At 43.2% G+C, this 12,713-nt stretch overlaps 1 protein-coding gene across 3 annotated transcripts in view; it reads left to right on the top strand.

Moving 5' to 3' along the window:
• The first annotated feature begins 5,721 nt into the window (after window positions 1-5,721).
• Window positions 5,722-12,713, top strand: part of SHTN1 (shootin 1) — a 103,262-nt gene continuing 96,270 nt past the window's right edge. For all 3 annotated transcript variants that reach the window (XM_059398677.1, XM_059398676.1, XM_059398679.1), the window contains exon 1: window positions 5,722-6,012. Coding sequence is in view for 2 of the 3 variants with exons in the window: in XM_059398676.1 (XP_059254659.1) it covers window positions 5,955-6,012 (58 nt within the window). In the remaining variant the exon portion in view is untranslated. The remainder of the gene's footprint in view (window positions 6,013-12,713) is intronic.

The following is a 12,713-nucleotide window of genomic DNA, read 5'->3' as shown; positions in this document are numbered from 1 at the left end:
GATAAGAAATAAGAAATGACTGACTTCTGTCATTTTGCTGCTTGTTATTTATATGCCGTGTATCTTTTTTGCCTCTCATTTCCTGCATTACTGCCTTATTCTGTATTTAGGATATTTGTGTATGTGTAGTTAACCATTTCGATTTCCTTTTGTATATATACTATTAATCTTTTGTTTGTGGTTACTATGGGGATTATGTTTCACATCCTAAATTTATAACATTCTAATTTGATTCAATGCAATCTTAACTTCAATAACTTTCACAAACTCTGCTCCTACATAGCTCTTATGTTACTGTCAGAAGTTACATCTTTAGGGGCATCTGGATGGCTCAGTTGGTTAAGCATCTGCCTTTGGCTCAGGTCATGATCCCAAGTCCTGGGTTCAAGCTCCACATTGTGCTCCCTGCTCAGTGGAGAGCCTGCTTCTCCCTCTCCCTCTGCTGCTCCCCCTGCTTGTGCATTCATTCTCTCTCTCTCTGCCAAATAAATAAATAAATATCTTTAATTTAAAAATTATATCTTTATACAATGTGTCTGATGTCACAGATTTATAATTATTCTTAATGTATGTCTTTTAATAATGTAGGAAATAAAGAGTGAAGTTACAACCAAGAATACAAAAATATTGACTTCTGTATTTGCTCACATAATTACCTTTACCAGAGATGTTTATTTCTTCATATTGGTGTCAGTTACTGTCTAATGCCTTTTCATTTAAACCTGAAAGACTGCCTTTAGCATTCCCTGTAGGACAGGACAGGTCTAGTGGTGATGACTTCCTTTAACTTTTGTTAATTTTGTCAATTTCTTGCTCATTTTTAAAGAGCAGTTTTGCTGGATATAGAATTATTGACTGACAGTTTTATTACTTTGAGGGTTTTAGATATGCCATCCTACTTCCTTGGGTTTCTACAGCTTCTTTTCTCTTTTTTGTTTTAGATTTATTTAATTGAGAGAGCGTGTACATGAGTGGGAGGGGCAGAGGAAGAGGGAGAAAGAATCTCAAGCAGACTCCATGCTGAGTGCAGAGCTTGAAGCAGGACTTCATCTCATGACCCTGAGACCAGAACCTAAGCCCAAACATAGAGTCAGATGCTCAACTGACTGCACCACGCAGGTACCCTGGGTTTCCACAATTTCTCATGAGAACTTTGTTGTTAATCATATTGAGGAGTCCTGTATGGAACTGATCACTGAACTTGAACCTGTAAATTCATCTTTCAGCAAATTTGATTTCTTTGTAGCCATGTTTTGTCACATGAAAACTTTTCTGGGGGGCACTTGGGTAGCTTAGTTGATTAAGTATCTGCCCTTGGCTCAGGCTGTCATCTCAGGGTCCTGGGATGGTTGCTATTTCTCCCTCTGCCCCTCTCCCCACTTGTGCTCTCTCTCAAATAAATAAAATCTTTACAAGGAATTAAAAAACCATATATTTAAAATATGCCATTCTTTCATCTCCCTTCACATGTGCTCAACTGCCTGATGTTGTATTTCAGATCTATGCTGTTTAATTTGTTCCATGTGTTTTATTTCGGATTGTTACTATTGTTCTGTCTCAAGATCATTGATCTTCTGTATTATCTAATTTGTGATAAATCCTACCTGATATGCATAGGGATTTTTAATTTTCTGATACTGTATTATCTTTTGTAGTTCCATTAGAATTTTTTTTAAAAACTCCCAGTTTCCTCTCTCTTTTGTTCATGTTTCCCTTTATAGCTTTGATATATCTTAAACATATTTATATGACTTACAATATTGCTTATAAGGTCCTTGTCTGCTAATTTCATCATCTCTGTCATCTATGAGACATGAGATGGTTTTTGTTCACTCCCTTCTTATTCTGGATCATATTTTTCCACTTTGCTTAGTGTAATTTTTAGATGATGAATATTGTGAATTTTACATTGTCAAGTGTTGAATATTGTTGGAATCCTTTAATGATTACAACATTAAATAATAAGAAGTCTGTCATCACTCTTATTGTTCTCCTGAATGTAATATGCACCTTTCTTTTGCTGCTTTTAAGACCTAAGCGTCATGTTTACTTTTAACATTTTTGACTATGATAGGCGTTGGCATAGCCCTTATATTCCTGCTGCACTATTTATAAAGAGACAAAAATTAGTAACACCTCAAATATCTAAGAGTCTGAGAATGGTTAATTATTCATTGACATAATGGAATGGCATTGAATAAATAAATATGTAGATTATGTTGGTACAAGATAAAGTATATATGAGAAATAATGTTTAGTAAAACTTGGAACAAACTATTATATATAGTGAGGTTTGAAAAATGAAAAATACGTGTATAAGAAACTTTAGTAGAGAGCACCTGGGTGGCTCAGTAGATTAAAGCCTCTGCCTTTGGCTCAGGTCATGATCTCAGGGTCCTGGAATCGAGCCCCGCATCAGGTTCTCTGCTCAGCAGGGAGCCTGCTTCCCCCTCTCTCTCTGCCTGCCTCTCTGCCCACTTGTGATCTCTGTCTGTCAAATAAATAAATCAAATCTTAAAAAAAAAAAGAAACTTTAGTAGTTTTGTAAGTTGTGTGTAAGTAAAGCATTTTGAAGTTTTGAAGTAAAAAAAAGTTTTGAAGTGAAACATTTCTTCTCTGAAAATCTGTTTTCATAACAATTTTGAGATGTAATTCACATATTCTCCCATGCCAAGTGTACACTTAAAGTATACAATTCTAATGGTTTTTAATATATTCATTAGAGTCATGCAAACATCACAATTAATTTTAGTAAAATGTCATCACTGCAACAAGAAACTCTATACCTTTTAAGCAACCACTTCCCAGTTTCCCCAGTGCCACCCACTTTTCAATAATCACTGTTGAACTTTCTCTCTCTATGGTTTTTGCCTCTTCTGGACATTCTATATAAATGGAATCATATAATATCTGGTGTTTTCTTATTGGCTTTTTTCACTTAGCATAGTGTTTTCAACGTTTATCCATGCTTTAGCAGGCGTAGATAGTTCTTTTTATCATTAAATAATACCCAATATTATCAGTTTTATATCATAATTAATATTATAATAAATAGCTTTAAATATGAAGACTTTGAAGCCAATTCCCTAAAATGGAGTTGGTGGATCAAAGAAAATGAACTTTAATTTCCTGAAAATGAAAATGAGCATTAAAGAGAAAATCTATTGACCAGTGTTCTCTCCCAGTCCACTCGTCACTGCTTGGGCCATTATCCGAGTTTGGTAGGCCATTATCCGAGTTTGGTACCTGTCCTTCCAATTCATTTTTAAAAAGTCTGTCCTGTTCCTCTCTCTATTATATATATGTATATGTATATATATAAGTATATATATATATATATAAACACCCATTTAAAAAATACTTTTAATTATATGTTATATGGAGGTTAATAATTCCATTGTGATGCTTGCAATAGAAATCCCTACGTGCATTATTAAACAGAACAAAAACTAATTATATCACTTCAGTCCTTTCCATCAATATTCATATCATATAAATAAACCATAGTGTAATGGGAGATCTGAATCCCAATAATTGGCTCTAATAGCCATCCTAATAATTCATTCCATGCCCTGAAGATAATACCATATTGTATTTCAGGAGGCTATTTTAATTTCAAGGAAGGTAAACAGGATTGATTTCAAGGGGCTTCAGATTCATCGTGGGACCAAAGCACTCAGTTTGATTATAGATTTGATAATTAATTAACTCATTCTTAAACTCCAAAAGCGATACCTAATCACTGTATAATTGGAGTCAATGATTAAATCAGCCATTAAAACAATGGAATTTTGTGAACTAACTCAAATATTTAGTAGGCACTGTGCTGATATTTGGTTGAGTATAAGAAAATATTTCTGATCAGTTAGTTTTGGAGGAGGCCTTTGGGCATTGCCTGCCTGTCAGGATGACCGGTCGGGTTTAACAGGTTTCCTGGCTGCCTTACAAAAAAGCCAGGTGGCCATGGTTTGTTGACCAAATCTCTTGATTTTTTTTTTCTGGGAAGAAATGATTTCTCTTTATACAAAATCCCTGGCAGCAGCACATATTTGTATTTTGTCATAGTTGAATCTGAATTGTCTCACGTTTCCTGGCACTTCTTTGAACTCTGTGGATTAACACATAATCTCAGGTAATCTCAGGGCAAAGGCCTTTTGGTTAATCTCTTGCGGATCTTCATGATGATAGTTGATGTGCAAATCTTAAACTATTTCATGAAAAACTAGGGAAAGGATTGGATAATAAGACTCAATATACTAATAAACTAATATCAAAATTAGTTTTGCATCTTCAAAATTCTAATTCACTCTAGTTTAAAAAATACTGTGCTGCCCTTTCAGATTATTCTGCCTCTAAATCACCCATCCTAAAATATTGTATCACTCTTCTAGGAGAAAGCAAAGCTATTATTTTTTTTAAAGTTCGTTTTCACTTAGAATTTAGTAGGAGTATCAGACAGATACTAGTTAACAGCATTTACCTGTATTCCAGTCCCCTACCCTACCTTTCACAGGGAGACCCCCTCTGTAAATGGAGTTGGACATTTGCAAGTGAGTATAGAGTAGAAGCCCTGGGCTGGTGTAGTAACCACAATAGGGGTTTGTTAGTGAGAAAAAACAAGATGTGCAATGAGCCTAATTCATTTTGGATGCTTAATGATCAGTGCAAAAGAACTGTGCCTATTTTAGCCTAAAATTAGCATCCACAACCGTTTTTTCCTGACCTGTAATCTTAAAAACAAAAACAAAAACAAAAAACACCTAAGGTGTGTCAAATTCTAGATTTGGTGCTTTGTATTTTCCTGGAGTAGGTATGGTATTATTCCTATTCTTTAGATGACGTTCAAAGGGGTCAGGAGACTTGACCAAAGACTAACCAGCACCTGGGGCTTGAGGAGAGCCACTATGAAATCTGACAGGCCTGCCACGCCTCTTCTGGTCAGGGTCTAACCCGGACCGGGTTTACACAGTGCAGAGGGCAGCGAAGTGGGCCAAATGGTGGGCTTCTCTCTTGCCAGATCTGCTGCCAGGCAGCTGTGTGGCCTCGGACATTCGGCCAGCAGTGGCAGCCTCCCCAAGGTCAAGGTCCTGACACTGCAGAACAGATGCCCCGCAAGGCCCAGCGATCCACGTGCTGCAGGACCCACGTTCCGCTCACCTTCCCAACCCCGCACCCCTGAGGCCCCGGGCACTGTCAACTGCCTACCACGCCCTCCTTGGCTCAGGAGGCATCAATTCAGCGGGCCGGCCTGTTCAGTCCCTGCCTGCGTCCAAAGGTGCAAAACGTGGACACTGAGCTTGCCCCGACGGGCACCCGACTTCCCACACCGGCCCCAGAGTCCACGGGGTGAGAACCGAGTTAAAGCCTCGGTGTTCATGCCCACCACGCCCCGCTCTCCCTTGGTGGCTCGCGAGGGGCGGCCCGCGGCAGCGCTCCAAGAGCGATCGTCAGGGACGCCGCAGCCCCGAAGCCGACTTTCCTCCCCGATCGCGCGTCGGGGTGTCCTGGGACTGGGGCGGAGGAGGGCTGCAGGAGCGAGCGGGGCGCACGCCCGCGGGTCCCACGCCCCGGGCCGCCTCGCTCCTCCCGCGGCGCGGGCCTCCGGGTGGGGCGGGGGAAGGCGAGGCGCCGCGGCCGCTGCGGGCGGGGCACGGGCTGCGGCCCCCGGGGCCGCCGCGGCTCCTCCCGCCGCCCCACCTCCTGCCCCGGGCCGCCCGCCCGGCCCGCCCCCGGCCGCCGCGCCGCCCGCAGGTGCAGCGGCGGCGGCCGGCGAGTAGGTGCGTGGGGATGATCTCACTCGCGCGCTCCGCGCCAGGAGGAGGAGGAGCGGGAGCCGACCCAACTTCCGGGTAGTGCCGCCGCACGCCACCGGCATCTTGCTTTTCCTCCCCCTCCCCCCCGCGGCACCCCTCGCCTCTCCCTCCTTCCCTTTATTCCCGGCCCCACCTGCCAAAATGAACAGCTCGGACGAGGAGAAGCAGCTGCAGCTCATCACCACTCTGAAGGAGCAAGGTAGGCGGGCGCGCGGCCGCCAGGTGCGGGCCGCCGCGGCCCGTGGGCGGGGTCGGCCCCCGGGCGCTGGGTTTGGGCTGAGGCGAGGGGGGCGGGGGCTGTCGCGGCCGCCGGGCTCGCCCCGCAGCCCTGTCCCGCGTGCGGGAGCGTCCTCCACGCGCCCCGCGCGCCTCGGGGAGCCAGGGGCCGAGCGTAAAGTGCGGGGGTCAGGGGCGTGGGGCCCGGCAGTGCGGGATGCGCTCCGCGCACGTTGCCGGCGCTGGCGATCCGGGTTGGGGGAAGGGCCGGGATTGGGGGGGGCCACCCCCTCCCACGCGGGGGAAGCGTGGTTGGGGGGCATATGGGTCGGGAAGAGGCGGTTTGAGCTGCTCGGCTGGCCCTGCTCCCCAGCCGCCGCCCCACCCCTGCGCAGGGGCGCGGGGAGGCCTGCCGCGGAGCTCCGCAGCCTTTCCCTGCTCTCCAGTCGGCCTCGGTCTAGTTCCTCTTTACCTCCCTGGCCACGATTGCGGGCCCTGATGTGTTTCACCGCTTTCCATTTTTAACTGTCTGTGAGTCACTGAGCCAACACCCTCTCGGTGTTGGGCCTCCTCAGTGACGATTTGGCTCTGGCCTGCAGGAGAGCCAGGCCGTGTCCTTGCATTTCCACGGCGCCAGGTAACGGGAGGTGACCTCCTCCTCCAGAACTGTTCTGATCAATCATTTCCATCTCCTCCTGCACCTCTCCACAAAGGCAGATTAGCGATCAAATGGGAGTGCGAGGCTCTCTCCATTGAAAATGACTGTTATTACCCTGGCCAAGGGTGGCCTGAGACTATGGGTCAAGACAGAGAGGAACTGCACAGATTTAGGAAGTGAAAATGGGGAGGAACCTGGGCTTTTCTGAGTTACTTGGTGACACGGCCACAGAGTGGAAGGGTCCTGCTGTTCTCTTGCTCTTTCGCTTCTGCTGACTCAACTTACCAACTTTGTGAACTTGGAAGAGGCCCTTCCCTTCCATGGGTCTTGTGGTTTTCACGCCTTACTGGATTGAAGCCGTGGGCTAAACCAGAGGGTCTCATTATGTCTGGCCAGGTGGTATGACCTGTTGCTCAGGGAAACCACAAACATAACCATTTGCAGGGCTGTGTGGACTTCTCTGGAGTTTACATTCCTGGAAACACATCAAAGCAGATTGTTTACCAGTCCTCTTATCTTGTGGAAATTATTACCTCCCTGAAATGGACAGAGCACATGTTTTTGTGGTATCTAGCATTTAGAAAGTGCTGGATAAATGTTAATGGCTTTTGCCTTCCCAGTATCTTGGCTCCCATCCTAGACTAGCCGTAGGTCATAGAGTCACAAGCAGCAGTGAATCTAGTGGGAGGGCAGAATGTCCTTATCTGACATTCCTCGAGTGGTTTACTGAGGGGCTAGATTCTGTTAGCATTTTATTTCTAATAGCCCTCTTCCCCCCAATAACATAAAGATTCTTCATATTCTAGACAGTTGAAGTGTTCATCATTGATAATATCTCTCAGTGGATACCAGAGCTTTTTGATGGATGGTCAGTTTTCAAATAATACAGTTAAAAACTTCACTTCTTTTCATTCTGAATATAATAATGTCAATGGTTTCACAATGGATTCACAATGCAGATAATCCACAAGTTGTTTATATTTCATTTTGGAACACATTCTCTCTGTTTCTATGTTGGATTTGAGAACTGAGAAGAAAGGAGGAGTCTTAAGTTTTTGGGTTCTTTCTTATTTATTGGAAAACAAAGCCAGGGTATTGGTATTTTTAGAGGATGTATTTCCTTAATTATGGGCATATCAAAGACAATAGAACAGTTAGACTTTGAAATTTGTGTTTCGTAAAAGGTGCACTTTTTTTTAAAAGTATTGAGTCTGGTTACACAAGTGTTGGCATTTTTTTTCAGCCCATCTCAAAACCAGGGCATTTATTTGTCATTGGATCATAGACTGATAACAATGGATTTATTTCGAGAGCATTTGATTGCTGTTTGACTCATGGAACTAACTAACCCAGAAGCTAGGGATTTGAGATGGAAAGACAGGCAACTAGGTGTTTGGGCTCTTACCAATATGATAATTAATTTTCTAAGCTGATGGTGTGTATGATTTATTTTTGAAAATAGACTTTTTTTTTTACTACCTGTAAACATTGTGAATAATTCCATCACTCCTGTTAAATGAGGACAAGAAGAACCAATATTGATGAACACTCTATTTTTTCTTTTTCAACACTGGCTAAACATACTCATTCATTCCTTTAACAAATACTTAACTACCAGACATCTATCATATTTGAGCCCCATGTGGTAGGCACTGGGGGTAGAGAGAATGAACCAGACAGTCTTTGCTTCCCCCCAAGTTTGTTGTCTAGTAGGCAGTCATGAATCAGACAGTCACACAAATGTGTACAATTACCAACTGTTTTTTTAGGATAGATTCTTAGGAAGGGAATTCTTAGATCAGAGGGCAAGTAGACATAAAGCTCTGCCGGGCCTCACCAAAGTGCCCCCCAAAATGGCTGTACCCCTTCACATTCCTCCCAGAAGTGTCCATGTCCCCCCATACTTGTCAACGTTGACCAATAGCATTCTTTACTAATTTTGGCAGTCTGACAAGTTTCTTAATTTTTGCCAGTCTGATGAACAAAAATAGTACCTTTCGAAAAATTGTATTACCTGGTTCTCAGTGAGGTTTGAAATCTCTCTACCTGTTTATTGGCCGTGTCGGTTTCCTCATCTCATTTCTTCCTTGGTGAATTTTAAGTCAGAAATTGGAACCCATTCCCCAGGAGGGTGTTTAGAAAGAAGATTCCTATCTACTCTAAATGGCAGAGCTGACAGCAGCCTTCCCTAATGTGAAGGCTTCAGTGGTGTGGTGAATAAGGTTGCCTTTGACAAAAGTTGTGAAATGTAATGACGGAGTCTGTCATAATATGAACGATCTCTAATTTATACTTACCATTCCCTAAGCTCTGTGTCTTATAAATCACACCCACTCTTGAATTACTTCAAAACATTGTATGTCCCCTTCTCGTGAATGGTATAATTAGCTATATTATGTCTTTCTAGAAAGTTATATTATGTCCCTTTAAAAAAAATTAGCCAGTATGTGATTGCTTATGTTCAAGCAGATGTTGAGGTAATGAGGTAATTCTCTTTTTGTCCTTTTTGGAGCTTTATTTTATTGGACTGATTGACGTCTTTAACACACTGACAAATGGTAACTTGGGGTACTATTTCCGATGCATATTTCCTAGCTCCTAAAGTGGACATTTCCCTTACAAAACATCCTGCAATTTGCTCCCCCTCCAGAAGGCTGCTGGGAAATGATCGACTTAGCTCAGCGTTTATTGAAGGTACATGATTTTCTTTGTAATGTATTCATCGCACAAGCCCTGAATATTCACAGCCAGGCACTGTGCTGGGCATCAGTGATAGAGCGATGAATAAAGCCTTGTCCCTGCTGGTGAGGAGTTCCTAGTCTAGAGATAGTGATAGGCATGTAAATTCCAGGAAGAGTGTCTAAGTGGCCTAGTTTGGGTCTTGGGTTTAAGTCCTTTGGACCAGGAAGGGCAGGGCACCTTGATTGGCAGCCCCCGCAAAGACCAGTGGATTGGAGTAGTTGTCCAAACATGTATGGCGGGCCACTACCAGACAGGGGGATGCAGGCTGGGCAGATGCAGACAACAGCTGTCCACCGAACTGGTCAGCGTGGTCATGCCATGTCATTTGGAACTTGGTTAGGAAGTTTTGAAGGCAGCGATTGCTACCCAGCAGTGAGGATGCGATCATGGAAGACCAAAGCTCCAACCACCACACTGAAAATACCGTCCTAGGGTGAGAGAGTGGGTTTTGAAGCACAGTAGCCTCCTTTGATCTGTACTTGCCCCAAGACTATAGCGACAGTGCTCAAGGTTCAGATGGAAATTTAGCCCGGCTTATTCTTAGAGCAGAGTTAGTAGTTAAAGAGGCTCCCAGTGTTCCCTTGATTGCAAGGCCAGAAAGTAGCTTGAGCGTTATTTTGACAAAAGGGGCCAAACGCTTGCCTACCACCGAGATCATATCAGTCAGGAGTAGCCGCAGCACCATCAGTCTTGGACACACATGGACACACATGAAGTCCCTCAGTAGAAAGCGGTTTGGGATTAAACGGTTGCCATGGTGTCCGGTGCCAACTTGGCTTTAACATCGTTATTTTTCCTAGTGCAGTTTGTGGCCACTGGTCTCCGAATAACTGGGGTCCGTATGCACTTTCTTACCTGTTATTATAGAAAGGAGCCTGGCAAATTTATTTTTCTTCCTCTGGGTCTGTTTTTGTAAAATCGATACTTTGAAGTGTTTTGCTGTTACAACAAAATACCACATAGCTTGAGAAAGTGCACAAACTATGAATGAACAACTCAAGGAATTATTGGAAAAGATGTTTCTAACAACGCTTACATTAGAACATCTCCAGAAACCCCATCATAAGCTCTCTAATCATGATCAACTGCCTTTCCCTGATGGTATTTTTGTCACCCAAGCTAAGTTTTCTGAAAGCTGCGTGAATGGAATCATGCAGGATGCAGTATTTGCTTCTGTCTTCTCTCCCTCATCACGTGTGACATTGAACCACAGTGTGGGCTGTCGTCAGAGCTCATTCGCTTGCATTGCTGAGTAGTAGTCCACTGTGGGAATACCCCCAAAAAAGAAGTTTTTAAGTGAAGATTCTGCAGAGGTCAGCAGACATTTTCCGTAAATGGCCAGATGGTATTTTAAGCTTTGTGGGACACCTGGTGTTTCTGGTAAACCAACATCCTGTGGCTCAGTGGATTAAGCCTCTGCCTTCAGCTCAGGTCATGATCTCAGGGTCCTGGGATCGAGCCCCGCATCGGGCTCTCTGCTCAGCAGGGAGCCCACTTCCTCCTCTCTCTTTCTCTCTGCCTGCCTCTCTGCCTACTTGTGATCTCCGTCTGTCAAATAAATAAATAAAATCTTTAAAAAAATAAAAAAAAATGCAATTTCCTCCTAAAGTCTGTGAGCTCCTGCCGGAAAGACACAGGCAGGGCAGCCCTCCGTGAGATGGATCCTGAGCCCGGGCTGAGGAACTACATCGTGTTGTTAGAATTCCCCGATTCATGTAACACTTCCAATGGTTAGACAAATCTTTTGTGTTTTTTTTTTTTTTAAGTTGAATTTAAAAGTAAACATATGCTCATAGGAAGACGAATAAGCATAGGAAAAGAAAAGTATGCTGAACTGTTCCCTCTAGTTCATTTCTTAATCTTTATTTCATGATACTTTCTCAGGGAGTCTTTTTAGACACTTTTCCCCCCTAATTGTTCCTGCTTCCCATGAAAATTTTTTAAAAGGATTTTACTTATTTATTTGACAGAGAGAGAGCAAGCTCAAGCAAGGGGGAGCAGCAGCTGGAGAAGCCGGCTGCCCCATGAAGTTTTAATATCTTGGTGTCACGGTGGATCTTTTTATGTACTGTGATCCTTTGGAGGTTGCAAACCGTTGTCATACCTGTGCTTGTATTCCCCTTTGAGGTGGTGCCATCCCCACTGATAATGCATGCTCTCACCCCCTTTCTGTTGCTCAGGGATGGACTGCTGACCTTTTGTTTATTTCCTTTTGGAAATTGTGCGCTTGTATGTGGGTAGGTAGTTATCACTGAATGTATATTACAGAATTTATATCAGTTACATGTAGAATTAAATCTTTAAAAATTGATTGGTTAGGAGCACCTTTAAAAATTGAGCAGTTAAATGTCTGACTTTGGCTTGTATCATAATCTCAGGTCCTGGGATCGAGCCCCACATCAGGCTCCCTGCTTAGTGGGGAGTCTGCTTGTTCCTCTGCCCTTCTCCCCCTGCGCGCCCCACCCCGCTCATGCACACACACACACACTCTCTCTCTCTCTCTCTCTCTCAAATAAATAAATAAAATCTTCAAAAAACTGATTGGATAGTGTTCCACTCTACAGATTTGCCACATGTAGTTAATGTCCTCTGGATGGACACCTCTGTGTTTCTATGTCTTTGCTATTAAAAATAATGCTTTGGGCAATAGATAATAGTTGGAGACATCAGTATGACCGTGTTTTGCTTAATCTGGATGCAGATGATTACATACAGAGATATTTATAGTGTATGTCTATGTAGTGAAACCTGTCGCAGCCAGGAGGTGGGTAAGGAGACCTGACAACTAATTGTAATGTGGTACCTGAGTGGAATCCTGGAAGGAAATGCAACATTAGGGAAAAACTAAGGAAATATGAATGAGGTGTGGACCTTAGTTCATAATAATTGTCAGTATTGGTCCATTGATTGTAATAAATGTGCCATACCAATATTAGATGTGAATAATAGGAGAAACTGGGTGGAGGGCTTATGGGAACTATCTGTATTATCTTCGCAATTTTGCTGTAAATCTTAAGTTTATGAAATTAAAGTTTATTAAATAAAAATGTTGCTTACATTCTTGTACACATTTATCTCTAAGTGTAGCTGTGGGAAAAATTCTCAACAGTAGATCCAAAAAGTGGGTATATTTTATTTATCTTATTTTTTTTTAATTTTTTATTTTTTTATAAACATATATTTTTATCCCCAGGGGTACAGGTCTGTGAATCACCAGGTTTACACACTTCACAGCTCTCACCAAAGCACATACCCTCCCCAATGTCCATAATCCCACCCCCTTC

Source organism: Mustela nigripes, chromosome 4 (genome assembly GCF_022355385.1).
Source record: "Mustela nigripes isolate SB6536 chromosome 4, MUSNIG.SB6536, whole genome shotgun sequence".
Lineage (NCBI taxonomy): Eukaryota > Metazoa > Chordata > Mammalia > Carnivora > Mustelidae > Mustela > Mustela nigripes.
Note: the sequence above shows the minus strand (reverse complement) of the source record. Positions and strands in the feature narration are given on the sequence as shown.